General features: G+C 36.7%; 1 protein-coding gene across 2 annotated transcripts in view; it reads right to left on the bottom strand.

Moving 5' to 3' along the window:
- Positions 1–25,694, bottom strand: part of SATB2 (SATB homeobox 2) — a 139,861-nt gene that overhangs the window by 99,281 nt on the left and 14,886 nt on the right. For both annotated transcript variants that reach the window (XM_087707416.1, XM_087707424.1), the window contains exon 3: positions 5,935–6,111. In XM_087707416.1, coding sequence (XP_087563542.1) covers positions 5,935–6,111 — 177 coding nt within the window. The remainder of the gene's footprint in view (positions 1–5,934; positions 6,112–25,694) is intronic.

Genomic DNA, 25,694 nt, shown 5'->3' with positions numbered 1-25,694 from the left:
TTTGTCATAGTTAAACATCTCTTCCTTGTTAAATTGCAAAATCATAGATCTGGCCCTTTGTTAAGGCAGCAGACTCATTAGAATGGGCAGCTAGTATTGTAGTGCAGCAGGCAAGAAACTGGGAGACTATGCATTTTAGTCCCACCTTAGAAGAGAAGCCAGCTAAGTGACTTTGGACCAGTCACTCTCTATCAACTCTAGGAAGGAGGCAAATTAAAGCCATGTCTGAATTCTTGGCAAGAAAGCTGCATTGACTTGTTCATGCAGCCACCAGAATCAATATTGACTTGAGATGCCTCCCATCCCAAAAAGTGCCTGTGTGTATACTGTACATAAATATTTATTTTCATTTTAATAGTTTATTGAAAATATGAGGGTACCAAAAATGATAATATGCCAAAAATGCATATTAACACTGGCACAAAGTATATAGCAGCAAACGATGATTCATCAAATGTTAATCAGATTGTTACACTATAAATGCAGTTGCCTATAACCAGTATGAAATAAATCTATAGATTAATAATAATAAATTAATAAATAATAGAAATACTACTAAATAATAGAAATACATATTTTTCAGTTAACCACAAATAGTTTTCTACTGATCAACGACCTACCATTTGATCAATTGATTAGTTTTGGCTTCACTGCATAACCCATCTCAGTTTTACTGCATAAATCTATACCACACAAATTATTTTGCGATAACATGCAACACACAAAAACAGATATTGAAATATCTGCTTTGTTTTTATCTAAAAGCTTTAGAGTAATTTTTTAAAAATGGAATGCGTAGGATAGATCTGGAAGTGATAGGGAGTTTATAACCATTCATTTCACTTGATAAAGTATTTTTTAAAAAGGAAGGAAATATTTCCTAAGTAAAAAAAAAAGAACTTGGTACTGTAGTACTAAGTACAATATTGTAGTACAATATTGATATGACAAAGAATTCATTCTAGGGCTAACATTTTAAAATTTGTTATACCTATCTAAGCCAAAAGTGAGCATTTCAAATCATAGTAGATAAAAAAATATTTGTTTCCAGTTCTGCTTTCAATTTAATGCATTCAAAGTTCCCTGATCTTGCTGATGATGATCAGGGCAGTTTAATTTCATTAAAATATTTTAAAAATGTGTTTTCCCTTTTTATCAGAAACTTGGGGCTTATACCTTGTATACCCTGTTTCCTTGAAAATAAGACCTCCCAAGATAATAAGCCCAATCGGGCTTTTGAGTGCATGCACTAAAATAAGCCCTCCACCAAAAATAAGCACTTCCCGAAAATATTGCAACACAGCAGTAGTCATGAAGTGACCACAGATGCTGCCTCCTACACCTCAAAAATAATAAGATCTCCACGAAAATAAGGCCAAGCGCTTATTTCAGGGGCCATAAGAAAATAAGATCCTGTCTTATATTGCGGGAAACATGGTACTTTCAAGAAGATGAAGCCAAATTCAAATATTTTCATAGAAGATAATATTCTCCATAAGAATGCTACATAGAATGATATATTTTTCCAAAGTACTCATGAATCAAAAGCTCTCCGAATCTCAACATAAAAACAATATATATACATACATACATACATACATACATACATACATACATACATACATGTAGGTCTTTGGTTATTCGGGTTTTCTCCCGCGTAAAATTGGAGGTGTCTTGGCAACGTTTCGTCGAAACGTCGCCAAGACACCTCCAATTTTACGCAGGAGCAATAGCAATAGCAATAGCAGTAGACTTATATACCGCTTCATAGGCCTTTCAGGCCTCTCTAAGCGGTTTACAGAGAGTCAGCATATTGCCCCCAACAATCTGGGTCCTCATTTTACCCACCTCGGAAGGATGGAAGGCTGAGTCAACCCTGAGCCGGTGAGATTTGAACCGCTGACCTGCTGATCTAGCAGTAGCCTGCAGTGCTGCTTTTAACCACTGCGCCACCTTGGCTCTACATAAGAGCCAAGGAGACTACATAGGAGAAAACCCGAATAACCAAAGACCTACATACTAACACCCGCGAAAACCTCAGAAAACAAATACACACGCATGCACACGCACACACACACACACACATATATATATGTTGCATTTGTGCTGATAAATAAATAAAGGGAGACTAGTATAGATCTATTTCAAGCTATTTAGCTCTCATCAGCTAGCCATACGCTTACTGGGATTTGAACACACACACACACACACATAAACATACACATACATACATACACATACTAAAAAGATATATGCATAGAGAACAGAAGCATGTCCTCCTCTGCAAAGATGATTCAATGAATTCATCAATTCTAATGACAATTAGCTGCAGCAATTAATTCCCTGATTTTTTTTATCTGAAAAGTGTATGGTTTTATCGAATAGTTTCAAATATAAAATCTGCAACGTTGACAACTTTCTCTTTGAGGTAAACAACAGGCATAGAAAATCTCATATGTGGACCTAATCTAGAGCACAGGACGATAGGGAGGAAGACAGGGAGAAGGAGAAAGAGAGAGATCACTTTTAGAATCCCATTTTCCTGCTCACCCTGAATTCTGATCCATTCTCCCCAGATGTACAGTATCAACCCATTAATTAGAAGCTGTCCCAAGCAAAATTTTGAAATATCTTCCACTGATGTCAATATGGAGAGTTTAAGATTTCTGCAATACAAGGATGAATAATTTTGAGGGGGAATACTGTTAGAAAATGAACCGCTAATACTTTCTTAAAACCCTCCCCTTGTCCTACGATACGGCTTTAAAATAGTATTTATTGAATTGGATGACAATCAAAAGCTATTTTAAAAGTTTCAGTGCCAGACAGAAGATATTTTTAAGAAAGAGTGCTGCTGGGGAGAGAGTTTCATACAGGATCCCTTTCAAAACTGCCATCCGTTATTATCAGTAGCATGTGGCAGGGTATGTGAGAAAGTACACTGAGAACTTCATGTCAAGCGGAATGAGTATTGCCCAATATTACTACAAAATCTCAAACAGGGATTTCAAAGTCAATTGAGTTCTCCAGCCAAAAGAAATTTACTAACACGTTGTTCTTATAAAATGCCACATTGCTAGTCTACTAGTGGTTTATACAATGTTGTCTGTGTGTCTGTGTAAAAATAATAATAGAATAGTATTAATACTCTAACAATGATGAAGAATAGAATTTCAAGTTTAATACCATTATGCAACATGCATAATGCATTTTAAGCATGTAATACACTTGAAACATAAAATATTTAAATATATATTTAATCTAATCAGAAATACGTACAACAGAGAAATGTGTGGGGAGAAAAAACAGCCAGATAACTTCTAAGCATTAGTAACTTCACAGATCTTCCTTAGTGATTTAAGCAGCATATGAAAATTCTTAAAGATAGACTCCAGATTAGAACATGGCAAATTTGATCTTATTTTTGAATGTTTTTCAGAAAAATTCTATAAGCACATAAAAGCTTAAAATACAGATGCTAGACTATAAGAAAAATAAAAATCTGTAAGCCAGACACACCTACTTAATGTACTAGCAAACTTCTATTTCCTAAGGATGAAAAAGCTGGTATCTATCTGATTGAATCTGTTTTTCCTTGTTGGAGAGCCCATATGTTTTCCCAAATGAAATGCTCAGCTAGTGTGGGTCAGTGAAGGAAGCTACATGCTTCCCTAAAAACATTCTTTCTTGGGATCACCTTCTTTCTAGAGATGCCAAGAATGATGCCTTGGTTGCTTAATTCAGGATGTTCCACATGTTAATTCACAAGATGAATTAACCAAGATGAATAGTGCTGTCAGATTGAAAACTGGTTCACCATGACAGAAATAGTGAGATACAATGACCTTTATATTCAAAAGAACAATATTCCTATAATACCACGACATGATTTTTTTTAAAAATTTCTCCAGATTTATGCAATAATAAAGATATATTTGTTTCATGTTTTTATTTCTTATTACACTCTTTCTGATTAGAATTCTTTCACAAATTCACTGTTAAGTAAAACATATTTTCATGGCCTAGCTTACTAATAGTCCATTTTACTTTCACTTTCTTTTTTACAACTAATGTTTACATAACATACAATCTACATTATCTTTTTTGTACTTTATTAACAAAATGACAGATGATGTGCATACACAGTTTTCCTAAAGCTACATTTTATTAGTTACAGTTTCATTCTATTCTATCAAAAAATCATGCTTTTTAAAGCTCTTATATTTTATGGATGAATGTCCACCATCAGTCACTATGTTGAAAAAGTTGCTAAATTATATTTCTGAATGTCATGATACAAACCCCACTCTTTTCATATTTGTATCCCAATATCTGACCCAAATATATAAGTCACAGGGTTTGTACCAGGGGTGGGTTTCTCGCCCCGTTCCAACCGGTTCGGTTGGAACGGGTCCGGCGGCGTCCTCGTGCACGCGCGCGGTGCACGCATGCGTACTAGCATCTGCGCGACGCTCCAGCTGTTCCTGGAGGATTGCGCAGGCGCTGTATGCGTCCTGCGCATGCGTGGAAGCGCAGAACTCGTCAAAACCAGGTAAGGACCGCGGGCGGGCGCGCCCTTCGCCGTTCCCAGAAGTTACTTACTTCCGGGTTCGCCGACCAACCGGTTTGCAGGGACCGCCGCGAACCGGTTGAAACCCACCCCTGGTTTGTACCATGATGCACATATCATCTCTTCCTCATTCCCCTCCTCCTGCACACACCAGTGCTTTTGTATATAGGCTGTCTGAACTTTGCTTTTATACATTTGCTTGCACATATATGTATGTGAGTTTACATTAACTAAGTAAAAAAAGATTTTACGCTCAACTAAAAAGGTGCCCTAAATAATAATGCTTGACACACTTTTTAAAAATGTATTGTTTTTAATAGCAAGTAAATTTAGGGTAAGGAAATTTTATCTCTTCTCTCATAGATCTTAAGCAATTTTGGGTACTAGATGTATATATCATCTAACAACTACAAAAGTCAGCTTTTAGATATTATTTTTACTGAGGTTAATTTATACAAATTTACAGAGTAATTCAGTAATTCATATTTATTCAGAAAGGAGTCCCTTTCTTTCAAATCAGTATTTAAAAGTGACTTTTAATCAATAATTAAACCAGCTAATTAAAATGAAAGGTAGTTAATCAATTATCATTTCCTTAACTGGCTGTTAATCTTTGCTGTATATTGAAGATTCATCTAATAATGCAAGAAAAATCTTCAAATTCAGTGAAGACGCTGAATGGTCTCTAGAAAAAAGCATATATTTTAAAGAAAAACTGAATTTAGATCACTCAGAAGGTTGTAAACATCCATGCTACAATTTACATTATCAGCTTTGGAGAGCATATTACAAAGTCAGATTTAAAAATATTTTCTTTGACCAGTTCATCAGAACTGATATGAAATCCTCTAAATCAAATGAGATCATTTAACTTGATTCTGACTCCATTTGTAACAATGCAATTATGAAAGATTGTGTGTTTACATGCTACTTGAAGAATAAGTAAATACTGCTGCGTCGACTATTTCATATTTATCACAAACACGTTAATATATTTACTAGCAAAATAAATGTGGGTATGATGTCTGATATTCTTTTATTAAATACTAATACACATACAAAATTAGTTATTCGTGATGTGCACGTTGATTTTATGTATATGTTCAATATCCAAAAGTAACTTCTAGTATATTAATAAAGGGGCAAGCTTAGAAATAATTTGCATGGGAGTGAAATTTGTACAGGATTCCTCAATTATTATCCCTAGGCCATTACAAGCATATATACTACCAACTACCCTATCTGCGTTAGTACATGTTTAGGTACTATTAAAGAACTATTTTATATAGCCAATTGTTTTATTTATTTATTAAATTTGTTTGCCACCCATCTCACTACAATTGTTAAAGATTTCAATGTAATACCTTGTGCCTGAGCTGCAGAGCTGTGAGAATAACCGAGAGCCAGGAGCGCAGTCTCCACTAGCTGACTAAAAAGCACATCTTTACGAACCAGAACAAACTCTGCATGTTCTTCTCGATTATCATATTCAAGAGAAGTGTCCAGTTGTTCCACGACACAAAAGACGGGGATCATCAAACCTGGAGAAAGAAAAAGTATTGAATCCAAATTAGAAACTGTAAGAAAAGTTTCTGAATCAGTACAATAATGTATCTTGTTGCAAGTGGTATTACCAAGTTCAGGTAGTCCTTGACTTACAACCACAATGGAGCCCTAAATTTCTGTTGTTAAGTGAGATTTGTTAAGTGAGTTTTGCTCCATTTTACGACCTTTCTTGCCACAGTTGTTAAGTGAATCGCGGCAGTTGCCAAGTCAGTAACAAGGTTATTAAGTGAATCTGGCTTCCCCATTGACTTTGCTTGTCAGAAGGTTGCAAAAGGTTATCATGTAACCCCGGGAAACTGCAACCATAATAAATATGAGTCAGCTGCTAAGCATCTGAATTTTGATCACATGCCCATGGGGATGCCAAAATGGTCACAAGTGTGAAAAGCAGTCATAAGTCAGCTTTTTCAGTGCTGTTGTAACTTCAAACAGTCACTAAATGAACTGTAGTAAGTCGAGGACTACCTGCATATTTAAAATCAGAAATAGGACATATATTTGTTAAGCTTATATCCCATCTGTTCTTCACATGCTAAAAGTGGAGTACTTAGTGTCTCTCTTCTGGTTTACCCCCACAAGAATAAACCCTGTGAGTTAAACTTGAGTTCTTGGTTCTACTCTAATATCACTATCTCACACTGATAATGAAGCAAATAGTTATTTTTACTAGGTATATGTACTGACTTTACAGTGGTAGAGACTAATTTGATTCTGCACCTAATAACTGCAGCAAGACTGTTGGTGGCGCAATACTGGAAGAAGGAAGACTTGCCTACAATCCAAGAATGGACATTGAAAGTGACAAACTTAGCCGAGATGGCTAAAATATCGGCATATCTTAAAGATCATTCAAATGAGAGATATAAACGAGACTGGAAAAAATGGATTGACTATATACAAAATAAATACGGGACCAAGAAATTCCAGTTAGCCTATGCTTAAGATCAGAAATGATTTAAACTGTTAAAAGTTAGTTCAGTAAGAAGATGCTAAGGTCATTGTAGAATGTCATTAATTTCTTTATTTCTTTTTTCTCATTAGATTTTAGACTGTGTTAGTTAAAAATCCATACCGTGTACGGGTTCTGGGAAGTCGGGGGGGAAGGAGGAGGGGGGTTGGGGGGTGGAGGGAGGGAGGGGCACACACACAAAAAAAATTGTACTTCAATGTCTTAATGATTGACAAATGATGAAATATTTGTGTTTTTTTTAAAGAAATAAAATAAATGAAGCAAATAGTATTTAGGAGTATATTGACTCAGAGATGGAGATTCCATTTAGGTTAGAAACGAACTCTTCCTAAACTTTCTTGATTGGGAACCGCCCAGAGTTTGGTATAAGATGGGCAGTTATAGAAATGTTTTAAATAAATAAACTTTTTAAATGCATCTAAAGTAGTAGCCACCTCACTGTTTATTTTTCTGTAATAAATTGAATAATCTCACTTTAAAGGCAGGCAGAAATATTTTATACAAAAATATGAAACAAATAGAAATAACAAAAAACAGTAATGTGATCCCTAATTATATTGAAATCAAAGCTCAATCTCTTGTGCCTTTTTCCCCCCACTTGTGCACGGCCAAATTTTTCTCTTTTGGGAAGGAGAGATTCCTTCCAGTTTTTATGGTAACAGGTTGGGTTGCTCACTTCTGATTGTCCTAGAACTAATTCTCACAAATCTATTTCAAAAGAGTTCTGAATAATCAAGTAGGTTCAAATGAAAGCATGTGGTAAGTAAGGATTAATAAACATGTAGATTATACAATATTGTCTAAAGAAAATAATATCATTGTGAATAATTTAAGATGAATCAAACACATAATAATAAATCATATTATGAACAATCAACTTGCTAGGCCCATTTCATCATATTCAAGTATGTTATTTATTATGCATATTTAATTATGTAAAGTGCTTCCCAAGCTGGAGAAATTCATCTTCAAAACAATCAATTTAAATGCTTCTTGTTTTTCTGTTACCTGTACAGCAAACTGACACTTTAAAATGAAACATGGCTGGCACTCACAACCCTACTGTCAGAAATTGTAGTTGTCTTTCTGATCAAGAGTTTTCCTTCTTAACTTGGGCAACCATTAATAAGTTGCTAAATTTCTAGAAAGATCTAGGGCTTGCAGAAGTCATTTGGCACCTTCTTTTCATTATACATTCTTCCAGGTTTGATTTTTCTACCTTGTATATTTGTGTTTATTGATCTCGAACCATAAAAAAGTGAAGAAAGAAGATGACTAGAAGTCCTCAATGGAAGAACTGAGAATGTAGGCTAACAGAAAACGGTTCCACCACAAAATCGCGGAGGACAAAATCGCGCTCGACGAAAGCGCGCATTTGACATCAACACAGCGCGACGAAAACATCGCGCTGTGATCGAAAAATGTAAAAATAAAGCTAAAACCTTACCCTAACCCCCCCAAACCTAACCCTAAACCTAACTCTAAACCTAACCCTTATCCTAACCCTAAATCTAACCCTAAACCTAACCGTTAACGTAACGCTAAACCTAACGCTAACCCTTAACCTAACGCTAAACCTAACGCTAACGCTCTAAACCTAACCCTAACCCTTAACCTAACCCTAACCCTAACCCTAAACCTAACCCTTACCTTTATGTGAATCGGCTTGCTTTAATTTTAATTTTATTTCAATTTTTAATTTTTTCCGTCGCGCTGTGATGACGTCACATGCGCGCTTTCGTCGAGCACGATTTTGTCCTCCGCACTTTTGACGGGTCACGACAGAAAACATGAAAGTGGGGGGAGTATGCAAGACAGAAGATGAAAAGATCTTTTGAGAATGGGTTGTTTTGAAGAAATATTGTGGGTGCTTTCATAAAATGACCATTAGTAGGTACCCACCTATTCATAATAAGGCTAATAAAAAGCACAATGTTAAAATAGAATCAAGAATATTTTTCATAGGGTGTTTCCCCTGAGTTAATAAAAATGTAAAAGTTATCAGAATTTGAGTCAAATGTTTTAGAATTACTACCTATGCCCATAACATGAAATTTTAATTCCATACTCCAATTTGCATTCCAACAAATGCCTGCAATTAAAGCCACCAATAATTTTTCCCAAAGGAGAGATTTAAATAATGAGTAAGTTACATTTTACAGTTTCACCAACAGTTGCTCAAACTAGAAAGAGAATATTACTGAGATATAATACTTTAGAAAAATAATTGCTTAGGGTATGTTTGATAGTTCTGATCTATTATTTTTAACAAAAAGGTACAGTTATATAAATTAGGTGTATATGAACACTTGCTGAATTAACCAAATAATATGAACCCAACATTCAAAACTGATATACTGAAATATTTGCAAGTAGAATTATAGTGTCTGCTTTATAGTGCCTCTCCTCATTCTACCTTCATCACCACCAGTACATTCATATCATACCAACTCATAGCTAATTTTTTACCGGTAGTATTTACTCCTTTGGAAGATGTTCATCCCCTCATAAAACAGGAAGATAGAAAGTCACCAAAAAGGAAGCAAGGAAGACATTTCTCTAGTATTCCCTATTATTAACAGGTTTTATATAAATGCTTTATATAACAAATAGCTTCAAATACTAAGAACACCCACATTTTATTAAGTGTAATGATAGCCAGCAAAGTACTTAATGGGTTAAAAAAGAGTAGCAAGTGTATGTCTAGCTTTCTCATAAAAATACATAGAATTTATCTGAAAACTAAATATAAGAATTTAATAGAAATATACAACAATATACTTTTAAAATAAAGCAATGCTGAAGTTCTGTATTTTTCTGAGGGACAGTGGATCTCAAAAATTATTAACCTTTCTTCTCTTTTTGAATCTCTGCATATATTTATTTGAAATATTTAAAAGCAGAACCACTCCTAGTAATTCAATCATCACATGGATATGTGATGTGATATCTCTGTGACCGCCTCCTGCAACATACCTCCCAGCGCCCAATAAGATCGCACAGGGTAGGCCTTCTCCGGGTACCATTGACTGCACAATGTCGTCTGGTGGATCCTTGGAAGAGGGCCTTCTCTGTTACTGCCCTGGCCCTCTGGAACGAACTGCCCCCTGAAATCCGGACCCTCCCCACTCTCTCGGCCTTCCGAAAGTCTGTTAAGACCTGGCTGTTCCGGCAGGCCTGGGGCTGCTGATCTTGATTGACCTTCAGCCCCACTAAGATCGAGTGCATGTTGTGCCCTGTTTTAATCTGTTCTGTTTTATATTTTAAATTTTTAATATCTTCTTTTTTAAATTGTCTTTTATGTAAGCCACCCGGAGTCCTCCGGGATTGGGCGGCATACAAATCTATTAAAATTGACAAATTGACATAACACTACATAGTAATTAATCTCCAATAAGTGAAAATTTCAAATATCCACAAATTGTAGTCTACAACCAAAGAAAAATCTTCTGAATTTCTTTAAATCACCAGACTTGAGATTGGCAGACTCATATTCATAACACTACAATTATTTTGAAGTATAAAATATAATAATACGTATTTGAGTCTTACACTAAAAGTTTTTTACTTAGTTAACACAATTATATATTTCTTCCAATTATATTAAATCTCAGACTGGTTTAGAATCATTTAAACCTGCATATATTGACGTTAAAAATATCAATAATTAAAACAACCCGAAACATATTTTATTTATTTATACTTATGGCAATCAAACAATCTTTAATCAATGATAATCAAAATTAATTAGCAGAATAATTCTCAGAATGTAACATTCATTCTTCTCCAAGTGATAAATTTAAAACATTAATAGGTATCAAATAAAGGTAGTCCTCAACTTACAACAGTTCATTTAGAGACCGTTCAAGCTTACAGTATCACTGAAAAAAGTGACTTATGACTGTTTTTCACACAAACATTCTAGCATCCCGATGATCATGTGATCAAAATTCAGACAACTAACTCATATTTATGACAATTGCAGTGTCCTGGGATCACTTGACCCCTTTTTGCAACCTTCTGACATGCAAAGTCAATGGGAAAGTCAGGTTCACTTAACAATCTTGTTACTCACTTAACTATGATGATTCACTTAACAACCATCTCACTTATCCACAGAAATTTTGAGCTCAATTGTGGTCTCAAATTGAGAATTATTGGCATTTGTTCCTGTTTCCTGACATTTCCTGATTCAAAATCAATCTTTGAACTAAATGAAGTCATTTAAAATGGAGTCAGAAAATATCAAGAAAGTTGTACAAAAATCAACACCAATGCTAAAGAGAGAACAAAAGTTTGATTTGTTTTATTTTTATAGGCCTATGGGGACTTTGACTCAAACCAATTTCCCAGCATGCAGAGTATTCATTTTTGCCAGTGGAAGTCCCCCCCCACACACAAAACTCTGGAATTCTAACACAGTCCCCAACTTCCTTCTGATTTTTTGAAAAACATAGGTTAAATGTTGTTTTATTTGAATTAGGAGACTAGCAAAATAGAAAGCAAAATGTAAACGTTTAGTGCCTATTTGTATTCCCAAATTTATCTTCAGATTAAGAAACCCGCTGCTATAAACTAATATCCCATAAACATGCTGTCATCCAGGAAAAAAAACATGAGTATGGAGTTATCAGGAACAAGTTGAGGAGTATTAGAAACAAGGATCAAGTATCAGGAGAAAGGTGAATGGGGTCTTTTAGTATGGTTGGGATACGTTGCTTCAGTATAAAGATTAAGAAATGTCCTGCATATAAATACACATAGTTTTCTGAAGAGCACTCTGTTTTCTGGCATGGCAGGGTTAACTTTATTTAGTTAATTACATGTAATCTTAAAGAAAAAGATTTAGTTTAATAGTTAATTAAGAGTGTGCAGTTACTAAAGAATATGAATAATACAAGTCTATTATAAGATATTACAAAATATTTGTAATGCTAATATAGATTGCTGCATCACCTTGAGTAACCTGTTGACATGAGAAACCATATAAATTGAATGAATGGATGGATGGATGGATGGATGGATGGATGGATGGATGGATGGATGGATGGATGGATGGATGGATTGATTGATTGATTAGTAGAAAATATTGCCTGTTCAAAACAGATAAATCACACATTTTCAACAATCCTTCCTTAATATCTGGAATAATATCAGTTTTCCAATTTCTCAATATTATTCCTTTAGCCACCATCACCCCATGCTTAATATAATTTAATAATTTGTATCATAATTTGAGATATACAGTCAAATTCTAAAGCTCTGGTATATAATTCAATATTACAACATATTTAACATTTAAAAATATTCTATAAATTTGTTTGTAAACATTTATGTACTTTTGCAAAAAGATACTAAATGATCACATAATGTGGGGTAGTGAACATTTAAAAATCTGATGTTTAACCTTTCAAATGCTTTTTATGGAGAGTCCAATATACATAAAAGTATATTATTTTATCTCAAATCTATAGACAGCATTTTAACATTTTAAAGATATGAAGCCATTGATGGGGATTTATTGGAAAAGCCAATTTTTACTCCATGCTTAAATGTCCATTTTAATTATTTCCTTGAGCTTTCGATAGAGACATGTTACAGGTTTTAATTTTATCATGGATTCCAGACAGCTCAGGTCCTTCAAGGCAGCGAAAGGGCCTGATCTATTACAATATGCTTATTCAAGGCTGAAGATACCTTCAGTCAGCTGCGCTGGCTGCCTGTAGATCTCCGGGTGCAATTCAAGGTTTTACTTACCACCCATAAAGCGCTCCATGGTAGTGGATCTGACTATCTGAGAGACCGCCTTCTGCCAATAACCTCCCTGCGTCCCATCAGATCGCATAGAGCGGGCCTCCTCCGTATTCCATCCGCCAGTCAGTGCCGACTGGCGACCACCCGGAGGAGAGCCTTCTCAGTTGCTGCTCCGACGCTATGGAACAATCTCCCCGTGGAGATTCGTACCCTGACCACAGTCCAGGCCTTCCGTACAGCCCTCAAGATCTGGCTAGCCCGTCAGGCCTGGGGATAAATTTTCTTGCCCCTCCCGAATACTGAGTGAATGTTGTGTTTTAGTACTTTTTAGTTATTTCACATTTTTTTTGTATTTTGTCTTTCACTCCCCTTCCCTTACTATTGTAAGCCGCCCTGAGTCCCCTCAGGGAAAAGGGCGGCCTATAAATGCTAAATAAAATCAAAAAAATCAAAATCAAATATTGGGGGGGACTAAATTTTACTTGTCATGAAAAATTCTTAAAATACTTAAAATTCTTAAATAGTTTATTTAAAGTCATGATCCCAGCATCTATTCAAACCTTCCAATAAGACTCTGCTGCTATGCAACTCTTTTGTATTTTGTCAGAGAAAACATGTGACTTCATATTCTAGCTGAGACTTCATTTTTATGTTTATACTAGGTTACTTGTCTCTCATTGATTTCTTGTCCCTGAAATAAATGCTGGAGCAGATCAGTGGTGGGTTGCAGGCGGTACACCCCAGTACGGGCGTACTGGAGCCTGCCCGGAGCACCCGATACCATTCCGGTACGGTGTTCCAGAGGGCCCACCCAAGCTCCTTACCCGTCTTTTAAGTCTTCGGTGCTTCCGCGCATGCGCATGGCACATACAGTGCCTGCACGATGCCCCACTGTGCAGCTGGAGCATCGCAGAGGCTCGCAGAAGAGCTAAGATATAAGCATGCGCTGCACGCATCTGTGGACACCACCAAGCCCATTCCAACCGTACCAGTTGGAATGGGATCTGGAACCCACCACTGGAGCAGATGTTCTTTATTCTGAATCTCAGAGCACAACATCTTGTTATTAGCATTCAAAAAAGTGATTTACCTATTTGCCTTCAAGGATATAGACATTTTGTGGCTGTTCATTCCTCTACATCAGCCATTCAACAGATCTACAAGATACATTCACAGGAGATTGGACGCTATTTTTCTAAGTTTTATTAGTGCTATGAAGAAATGGTTTGGAATAGAAGACTGCAGCTTTCCCCATGACCACCCTAAGAACATCATTTTCTAGAAAATTTTCACTTGATTAAATATTGGCGCAAGGAGAACTTCCATTATGCCAAGACTAGATTTCTTTTTAAGTTTAATTGCCATAGTGGAAAGCAGATTTCCACAGGAACGTAAGGTTGGGAAAAAAGAATTAAACCTGTCTTTCTCACATGGCAATTATTTTAACAAAATCATCCCTTGGTATCATATGCAGAATGATTATTATGATAGAAAATATATGGGTTCAGACTAAGTATGATTAATTGTAGAAAAAAAAACAAATGAACATACATTTCTAGGATTATGTTAACATGACATTAGAAAGTGACATATACAAATTCCAATTTAAGAAGTATATAATGAGCAGGGACGTGCAGTCGGGGGAGTCAGGGGAGGCAGAGCCTCACCACTGTCATCATGAAAAGAAAAAAAAATGTAAAAGAAAAAAGGCAAGAGCTGAGGTCAGGCTGAGCTAGTTGCTGCCAGAGTCACCATGGATGACTCTGCTTAGTGCTTAGGCGGCAGGAGAACGACGTGCCTCATCTAGTCTGGCGTTTTATGATCACTCAAGCAGAGTTAAGCAAGGGTTAAAAGCAAAAAAATTCCTGATGTAGATGAGGCACGTCATTCTCTTGCCTCCTCCTGTAGAGGGCGCTTTTTAGAGGCTTTTTTAAACAGTTAAGCACTAAGCAGAGTCATCCACGGTGACTCTGGCAGCAACTAGCTCAGCCTGACCTCAGCTCTTGCCTTTTTCCTTTTACATTTTTTTTTCTTTTCATGATGGCAGGCAAGAGCAGAGTTGAAATCCTCTCTGCAACAGCTGGAAAAGGTATGTGTGGGTCAGAGGGAGGGGGAGGAATTCAAATTTCATCCTCCTGGTGCAACTTTGTGTGTGTGTGTGTGTGTGTGTGTGTGTGTGTGTGTGTGTGTTTGAGAGAGGGGGGGAGGGAGCGTATTGAGACAGTTCTTTAGTTTATGCACTATGTAACACTCTAATATTATGCCTTTGGGTCTTCTGAGATTTTAATTATCCAATCATAAGCAAAAACAATGTTTTCAGTAGAATGAATTTCCACTTCTACTTACACCTGCCAGCCAAAATGCTGCTAGTATTGCTAACATGGGCTGAGGAAGAAAACCTAAATTTTCTGAATCCTGGTGCAACTGTGTGTGTGTGTGTGTGTGTGTGTGTGTGTTTGAGAGAGGGGGGAGGGAGGGAGAGAGGGAGGAAGGAGGGGAAGGGAGAAGAAAAAGAAAAAGAAAGAAGGAAACTTATTTAGCAAAGGAGAAAAACAAATGCTGTCGCTTTAAATCGGAACTGAGCATGCCTGGCTGTGAAATTCTGGGAGTTGAAGTCTACAAGTAAATTGCTGCCTCACCGCACATCACTGCTAATGAGCTACTGGGAAAATACAGGGGGCAAATACAAGCAACACTGATATTTATGATATAACTGCACTCACATAAAAAGGGTATCCAGCTAATGATGTGTACAGAAGAAAAAATTCACTGCCGCAAGTTATGCTAGCTATTGGATATATGGAATATCAGAACTGTGATTGACGGTATCTTTGATATTATCAAGACAGAAATGTCAAGAGTGATTATTGACATTTTGGAAATCAGTGAACTGACATGGGCTACAGTCATGTCAGGAGCACCGACATGGACTAAAATGGGCCACTTCATACCAAGGGAGCATTAGATTTTCTACTATGCAAGGTATTCAATAATCTTCTAATAAAATCATACAAGTAATAATCATTATTAGCAAAAGGTTATAGAATTTATAGTTGAACACAATCTAAAAATAACACAGTGATCTCAACTCAAACACAAACCAGGCCAATAAATATTACTACGATATGCTTTAAGCCTAGATGCATAGGAAGTAGACGCTAATTATGCCAGGGTTATTTTCAAGACCTTGCTGACATATCCTGCTCCCCCATGACATATTAATTATACCAAAATTGGTATGCTGAAGTTAGAAGTAAATAGCATTCCTAGAAGTAGATAGGAAAGCAAATAGGAAAATTTGGCCTTGATGTACAAAATGAGACAGTCTTCTGCTGCCAAGAAAATTAAATGTTTATAGCAAATACTTTCTCCCAACAACTAAAAGACTATTCTATACACAGACATTATCTGAGGAACTAAGCAAAATTAAACTATGCAAGAAATGGATGGAACACTTTTTCAGTCCCACCGCCACCACTACCCCACCGCCAAAGATCTGGTGCTGATTACAGCTCTGATCGCAAACCCCTTGAAAATGTACAGCTTAAGCTAAAAGGAAGAAATACATAGTTTTTAAAATACAGTGCCTAACTCTTTTACGGAAATTCATGACATCGTTTAAAAACAAAACAAACAAGATATCACGAAATACAAAAAAACAAAGACGGTGAAATGGCTGCCTGCTGACACGTTGGAGGCAGATAACAAAAGGTAACCGAGACACAGCAAATTTTTCCCGATGAAGAGCTAAATTCCAGAAAAGAGCAAGAAGAGTCAAAAGAGTTAAAATAAACAATGCAAACAAGATTAACAGTTGAAAGGGAAGAATAGGAGTTATTTAAGGAAATTACAGAAATCAAGGAAAACCTTTATGCAGAGGTGGGAAAGATGAAAGTCAAGGTAGACAACAATCTACTGCAGAAAGAAGATATTCAGAAGAGAGAGAGGATGTTTATGGAAGAATTGTATAAAAAGAACCTTGTCAGGCACAAGTATCCACAAACAGAAGTTTAATTCAAAGCACTTCAAGTTTATTACATGCTACCTAGACACAAGAATCTGATCTACTAATATTCAAGGCAAATTGGCACTAGATAAAAGTCAATGGAATTCATGACTTAGGTCTTTTGTGAGAGCGTAGCAACTCCATACTGATTGTTTGACTCCACCCTCAGAGGCTAGCCTACTACAATCCCAAAATCAAAGATCCAGACAAAAATTTGATCACATTCTATAAAGTAAAGATAATTTTGCTGTGAAAGTATTGCTACCAATTAAACTGCAGGAGAAAACCAGCAGAAAATATTAGAACTGTTTAAAAGCTAGCAAGATTATGCAATCACATTGCTAAGTGCAGGTTGAAAGCAGATATGAGATGCAGCAACGGCCAAGGAATTTAAAAAGATCAATTTATATTCCAATACCAAAGAGGGAAGTGCTAAGGAATGTTCAAACTACTAAACTGCACTTATCTCAGTAAGATAATGTTCATGTTTTGTCATTCAGATTTCAAAAATACATAAGAGTCAGTAAGAACTGCCACATGTAAAATCTGAATTCAGAAGAAAGAAGATCTATTGTTAATATCCAAGCACTATTAGAGGAGGCAAGGGACTTCCAAACAGATACTTATATCTGCACTATTGCTTATGTTAACTTTATTTAAAGACCATCACAAACTCTGGATAGCCTTAAAAACAAGAGAACATCACACTACTTTATCTGCCTATTGAATGATTTGCATAATAATCAGAAAGCAACAGTTTGAAAAGAATAGTATATAGGGTAACTTATTGGTTCAAATTGGGAAAGTATGCCAAACTTACACACTGCCACCTAATTTATAAATTATTTATCTACATAATATTTATTAAGAAATGCTAATCTAGAATAAATAGGATGGAATTAAAATTGCTGGGAGAAGCATCAATATCCACAGACACCCTGATGTCTGGGAGTGGAAGATTTAAGGAATCTTGCTTAAAGGGGGGGAAAAGATAAAACATGGCCTGCTTATTATTAAGAAAAATCCTACAATGAAATCAATAAGTCATGCCAACTAATATAAACAGATGGAAAAACAGCTGAAGTAGAAACACATTTTATCCTCCCAGGCTCAAAAACTTACAGGAAAGGTGACTATAACTATGAAATTTCCTACTTGGTATTTCCTACTTAGGAGAAGGATTATGACAGAGCTGGACAAAATATTAAAGAGCAGAGATGTCAGCCAACATTTATTTATTTATTTTTAAATTAAATTTCTAAGACCAAGCACTTGCCAATGACTCTGGGCAACATTGAAGTACTAAGAACAGGGAGAAAAAATAAAAAATAGAAATAAAGAGTGGTCATTTTAAGAAAATGTATTGTGTGTGAAGTCAAGATATTCCCAATTGTAAATGTATATCTTAAAACTGGACTATCAGGAAGGACCAATGAAGAAATATCAATCCCTTGGAATTCCAGGGTTGATTGAAAATACCTTGGACTACAATAATAAATCATTGAATATTAGATGAAGTTAAACCAGAGTGCTTAATAAAGCAGTCATAATAAAGGTTCAATATTCTGGACACAAATCAACAGGGGGGGGGGGGGGAAACTGATTCATACAAATTAAAAGCAATCAAAGCAGGCCAACAGAAGACAAAGTAATTAGATGCTATTGCTGATGACACTAGCATGGTCTTATAAGAACTCAAAGAATGAATTGCTAAAAAATAGTCTTTGTTAAATGTCCATCAAATTACAAAGCATTGACAGTGAACGAAACAAAATTTTCATATACAGTACATAAAGAAATTGCATTTTAGAGGTTGTTTGAGGGGACCCTCGTCCCTAATTATTTCTGCGCATTCCACCAAATCTGGTAGGGTAGACATGCTCCAGGTCTTGTTTCTGAAACAGTGCCATCTAGTGGGATCCAGGAAGCATGTCTTCTCTGATGTAGCACCTGTTGGCCTATGGGAAAACTGTGAACTATTATAGCCTTTTCCCCAGATACTGAGGCTAGACCGGTTCATTGTAATTTTTAGGGACTTTATTGTAATGCTATTTTATTAGTTCTTGTTTAATGTTTTGGGATTGTGAACTGCCTAAAGTCACAAGATGGCTAGCTAAACTCAATAAATAAATATTTTATAAATATGTTTTAGGAGGCTGGAGTCAGAGTCTCTGTAATACCCAACAAATATCTCAGCTGCAATTTGGAAAATTATTTGTTTCTAAGTTTTAGAATTATGCTTAATATAAGTGTCATTGAATGAATAGCGGAAGTACACCCTTCACTAGGAACAACAAACCTTTCTGGTTTATTAGGTATGTTCACATATCCTGGGAGTAAGCAGAAGACAATTTAAAATCTATTGGTAGTTCTTTGCATATTCTGCCATATATACACAAATTTTAGATTCCTGCACATCCTATAAAGAGCAAATAAAATTGAAACTTAAAAAAACACCCAACCGACTATGTTATTCTAATTGTTTATCTCTTGACTTCAGTATTTCCCATCTGTAAACTAGGAATAAGTTGGTTCTTTTAACCAATTTTTGTACACCAATACTGGCTTTTTAGAGTATTCATTGCAATCATTATTTGACACACACATACACATCCATATATACATAAAATATATGTACATACATATAAAGATAAAACAGTGGTGGGTTTCAAAAATTGTTCGAACCTACTATGTGGGTGTGGCCTCCTTTGTGGGAGTGGCTTGCCGCCCGTGTGACCGGATATGAAGATGCCAATAACACTTGTCAGAACCACCTTAAATTACCTCACCCACAGCACTGGCATGCATAAGAATATGATGTCAACTTGTTTTTTAAAAGGCATCTTTGGTTTGCGTTAAAGCAACTTCAACACACGCAATGTTCTGATTGCACCACAAACGCAGTAGTCATCCTTACCTTTCACAGAGGCTCTGAGTTTTATAAATAGGAGCATGATAGTGTAGAATAATCATATCCAAGGACCAGTGGTGGGTTTCAAAAAAATTTGGAAGCTCTTCTGTAGGTGTGGCCTGCTTTCCGGGTCCACTGGTGGAACCTCTTCTAACCAGTTCGGTAGATTTGACGAACTGGTTCTACCGAATAGGTGCGAACTGGTAGGAACCCACCTCTGAGGTAAAAGTAACTGTTTCCCTGTCTAGTAGTATACTGTAGTGACTGGTGCTCATCTCCATTTTTTCAGCTGAGGAGCCAGTGTTGTCTGAAGACCCTTTCCGTAGTCATGTGACCAGCATGACTTTATGCTGAGGCAAATGGAACGCTGTTACCTTCCCACCAAAATGGTACCTATTTATCTACTTGCTTTTCCATGCTTTCAAACTAGTAGGTGGGTGGGAGCAGGGGCAGATAACAGCAGTTCACCCCATTGGGGTATATTTAACTGCTGAGCCCTTGCGCTTCCATATGTGTGTGTATGTGTGAGAGAGAGGGGGGGGAGAAAGAGAGAGGGGGGGAGAGGGAGAGGTGGGTTGCTACTGGTTCGACCTGGTTCGGCCAACTGGTAGTGGAATGTTGGCCTGGGTCGCAGAACCGGCAGTGACCCAGGCTGGCCCCACCTCTGAACCAGATCCCCAGTCATCGCGGCATGATTTTTTTGGCATTTTTTAATGTTCTACACATGCCCAGACCGATTTACGGACAACTGTGCATGCGCACAAAGCGTGCATCAGGTACGCACAACAAACTGGCAATAACGCTGGCAGCAACCCATCCCTGGTATGTATGTATGCAAATATATATACACATACAGTACACCATACAACACACACACCTACACACACACATGTACAGCATTCACTAGGTAATTTACTTCATGCTTTCTTTCCACTTATTTAAAGCTGACCCATTAATAGACTTTAAAGTCTACTATAAATAAATATACAACATTTCACATGTTCCAAATATAGTGATCCCTTTACTATACTACCATTCATTTTCAAAATAAAATTCTGCTTTCCATTAATTATAGCCATTCCTTGACCAAAATATCTAACAATTACAATGTATCGTAATGCCGCCTATTTTTAACAATTGTGTTTTAAATAGGCACTTTTATAAAATTATTTTGGCCATTAATCCTAAGTAGGAAAAACTACTATCTAAACAGATTATTTCTTATCTTTCAAAAACAAAAACCTTTTATTTTCTGTCACAAGAGACACTAAACAAGTTAAAATGTTCAGTTTGCATGAAACAATTTTGAATTATGTAACACAACATTATATACATTGGAAGTAAATTCAGGGAACATGGAACAGAAGGAATACCAACAGTAATTGTACACTAGGTTTAGTTTCCTGAAAGTAGTTGTCTCTCTCTTAACCAAAATATTTTAATAGTAACAATGACATTGATATCTAATAGAATGTATTATTCCTTTTTATAGAGAAAATATAAAAGCTATGTTAATATAACTTTTTAATTTAGCCAGCTGTTGCTGACTAATATACCAGCATATTTATGAAAGCATTAAATACAGGTATTTTGAGCTTGTGATCAGTCCAGATTCTATTTGCCATTTAGGGTGCTGCATTCATGTATATATCAAGAAGGAAGAAGACAGGCTCTGGAATAATTGAGGTGGGTAATACTTTTTCCAAATACAAATCTGTGAAACAACCATTTTGAAGCATAAATGCTGTCTTGTTATTTGTTAGAATCCACATAGGGGAGAGGTGAGGATGAAGGGAGAAAGTATGAGCTACGGAATTTTCGATAAATGGATCTCCATCCATAGTAAGCTTTTCATGCCCAACTGTGCCTGGTGGAAAGTTATGGCTTCAGGATGAAATAAAATCTGAATTGAATACATGGGCAATGCCACTCATTATATACTCAAAAGTAAATCCCACTAATTGCTATCAACTGTACTCAAGGGAAATTGCATGTAAGAATATATGTATATACCAGTGTTAATTCCTCTCTCTCTCTCCCTCTCTCTCTCTCTCCCTCCCTCCCACCCTCCCTCCTTCCCTCCCCCTCTCTTTCTCTTTCCAATAGTGTTCATCATTTGTGATATTCTCATCCATTATTCTATATGTTCCAATTGATAATTAATAATAATTTATTAGACTTGTATGAGACCAGACTCTGGTTTTCACCTACTCTTTCTGCTTGCTCTTTTCCCTCCCTTCCTTTTCTTTTGAGTTTTCTTCCTTTCTTGTTACTTTAAGTAAAGGTAAAGTTCTCCCCTGTCTAATTCTATCCAATTCTAGGGGGCAGTGCTCATCACTGTTTCTTAGCCAAGGGGCCCAGCATTGTCCAAAGAAATTTCTGTGGTCATGTAACCAGCATGACTATACACTGAGCCATATGGAACACTGTTACCTTCCTATCAAAGTTGAACCTATTTATCTACTCATACTTGCATGCTTTTGAACTGCTAGGTGGGCAGAAGTTGGGGCAAGAAATGGGAGCTTGCCCTGTCGTGATGTTCAGGCCTCGAACTCAGGCTATTAACTTTCCAGCTGACGAGTTCAGCATCTTTAACCATCCCATCCCCTCTTGTTACTTTACACATGAGCAAGGTACTTTCACTCATGCAGAAAGTACATTTTGAAGGATCCACTTGGTCACTGTGGATCTGACTGAGTCAGCCTGATAGTGAGATTCTATGTGGCTTCCTTTCAGCTTCTGGGTCCTCTGCTTTGGAGCAACTTGCTTGCATAGTGATGAGAGAGTCACCCAACTTGTGACAGTCACCCAAATGACTTGTGATGGTCTTTCCACTCTGCATAGCTATTTTCCCAGTGAAGGAGTCTCTTACGTATACTGTCAAACTCTTGGTCGGTTCATTATTTATTTATTTATTTATTTATTTATTTATTTATTTATTTATTTATTTATTATTTGTTTGTTTATTTATTTATTTATTTTATTTGTTTGCCAACCATTCTGCCGAGAGCCAGATGGCTAAAGCCATTATCAGTGTCTTTATGTTAGAACCCAGACACTGCAAATAACAAGGGCCACCTGCACCTTCACAAGTATTTCATTTTCATTTATTGAGCTTGTATGCCACCCACTCCCGAAGGACTCCGGGCGGCTTACAATAAAACAAGGGAAGGGGATAATACACAAGACAACATATTAAAATATACAACAGTCACAATTTCCGAGGGGCTGGATATTTCGAAAGCCCCCCGGCCTGTTGGAGCAGCCAGGACTTAACGGCTTTGCGGAAGGCCGGGAGGGTAGTGAGGGTCCGGATCTCCACGGGGAGATCGTTCCAGAAAAGTACGCATCCTTTAAGCATGAACCTTTTTTCAATCACATATTTTCATGACACTGTCCATTGCTGAGGGAGCACGAAGTCATAGTTTTCCCCATTTAAAATGGCATTTTCTCTCCTCTCCCGACACATTTTTACCACACCTTATCAAGGAAGCAGTTTATGACCTGCCCAGCTTCTACTGGTGACCTAGGCTACCACCTCAGTTTCAGAAGTTCTGAGTCATACATAGAAGAAAACACCTCCATTTCATTCTGCACAGGGACCTAAATGCAGCTGCTCTGGGCAGAAGCAATTCAGGCACCAGCAATAGCTGATGGGAACACATTTGTGTGACATTGTTGTATGTGGCTGTGCAATAAAGCAGTAAGAGCTAAAAAAGCAGAGGGCAAGTTCTGGATTAATGAAGTGGGGAGGGGGGGGGCTGCTTCATGTACCGAATGGCATTGCTGTCACGTGACAGCAGACTGGCTGCCACATTTGAGAACATAAGGGAAATCCTGGGAAAAACTTGTCATGTGTTTGTTTAAAATTACTTTACAGAACCTGAAGAATCTGCTAAATTTAAAGAACACTACCTACATAGTACATTTATTACAAATATTAGTATTCATATATTTTTCTATAATATTTATATGAAATGATTGGTTATTAAATCTCCTTAATGCTCAGGATTAGAATTTTAAAATTAATTTGTTATTATGTAATTTGTATTTCTGGCAAATATTAGCAATAGTCATTATAAATAGAAAGAATGACATAGCAATGTACATCTTAATTACCCTATGACATTGTTATCAAGATAAAAGCTTCTTGCCTCTTAGTATAAATACCCAAATTCAAATTCTTATTAAAGACTCCTGACATACATTTTAAATAAAGAGCAAACCTTTTGCAACCCTGGGGCTGCATTTAGTCCTTGAAATTATTTTTGTAATCCCTAGAGCCCCATCCAACTGTGATTACAGAAAAGTGCTATTTTACATCAGGAAATCCATGAAAATTGTACCATAAGCCCTAACAGGGTTTTGAACAGCAAAGAAAAAAAGGAAAATCTCCACTGTACAACATTGCTGACTTTACGACATTGGGGTTCGTTCATGCAACTCTCAGGTTCCCACCGAAAGCAGCTTACACCTGGCAGCCTAGATTATTCACTGCCATTTTTATTTCATTGTTAGTGATGGATAGAGAGATGTAAATAAAGATAGCTTTATTTACTTGGCTGTCATCAGCCTTCTGGTGGCCCATTATTATTTGTATCAGTTAATTGATCTCCATTAGCCACTAAAGCTGCTTTAAATAATAGCACATATAAAAATGAATGTCTTATATCGCCATAAGGAAGTGTTTTTGTTTAATTTGAGTTGAAACAAACTTTTAATGTTTCAGCCCGGGTAAACAGCTACAGCTTTTCAGCCATAGGTGCCCTACCATCAGACTTCAAGAAAACTTTTGCAAACAATCAATGCATACTTATTGCAAGAATAATCTATTCCTATCTAACAATCTGCTGTTTGTTTATGGGGAGGGAGGGAGAAGAAAGGAAAAAAGGCAAAGGATCTCAAGAGATCTTGATTTATAATTAATTTGAACCATACAGTTCATTACAATTCTTATAAATACTTGAATAATTCACTATATTTAACCAAATGATCCACTTTTCTGCTTTTTTTTATAGAATCCAAAAGTAGCATCTGATGAAAACACAAGTCATGATCAAGAAATGCCACTGGAGCCAGAGGGAGAGGGGGAGGAACATGCCATAGATATAAAGCCAAACAAAAGTTTAGTAATTAGTAACTTAATTCTGTCTAAACACCTAAGATTTGTTCCCGTTCCTTTCCTAATTCTGATTTAGTGCCACTACTTCCAAACTAAGAAATGCAATGCATTGATATATGCCATTAAAGATAGTCCTCAACTTACAACAGGCTATTTAACAACTGTTCAAAGTTATGACAGACTAAAAAAAGTTAATCATCCTCAAAGTTATGACTGTGGTTTTTCCCACTTCGCACTCACAATTGTATTGGGGGCATTTGGCAACTGGCTCACATTTAGAACTGGTTTCAGCATCCTGAGGTGATGTTTTACAATGTTTTCTTGCTGTTTTCCAGCAAGAAAAATGCCCATTACATAAGCTGGATTTGGACTTGTGCCCACGTGATTCATTTAACAACTTCAGTGAGTTACTTACAATGTCATACTAATAATTCAAAATCAAGTCTGCGTGACTTATTCACTGAGTCACATGGTAACTCAGTTTATGACTGCAACAACTTACAACCTAAATTTCAGGTTCAATTGAGGCGGTAAGTCAAGGACTGCAGTACCTGTAGTCTAGTGCTAGCCCTATTAATATTGGGGTCCCCAACCACCAGTCTGGCTGTGGTGGCGATTTCGGCAGTTTCGGCAGGAGGGGAATAGTTTCACACATGCAACCTAAACCCCATGCATGCGCAAAGGAAGCTTCAAACACTCGCCCATTGCTTCAGCAGCCCGATTTCCAACAGGCCATGGCGCGGTAGCAGGCCACTGCATAGGGATTGGGGATCTTTGTATTAGTATGTCCCATAT

This window comes from Thamnophis sirtalis, unplaced genomic scaffold (assembly GCF_051295495.1).
Source record: "Thamnophis sirtalis isolate CommonGarterSnake01/CBP01778 unplaced genomic scaffold, rThaSir2_p1.2 scaffold_1, whole genome shotgun sequence".
NCBI classification, from domain to species: domain Eukaryota; kingdom Metazoa; phylum Chordata; class Lepidosauria; order Squamata; family Natricidae; genus Thamnophis; species Thamnophis sirtalis.
This window is presented reverse-complemented; position numbering and strand designations above follow the sequence as displayed.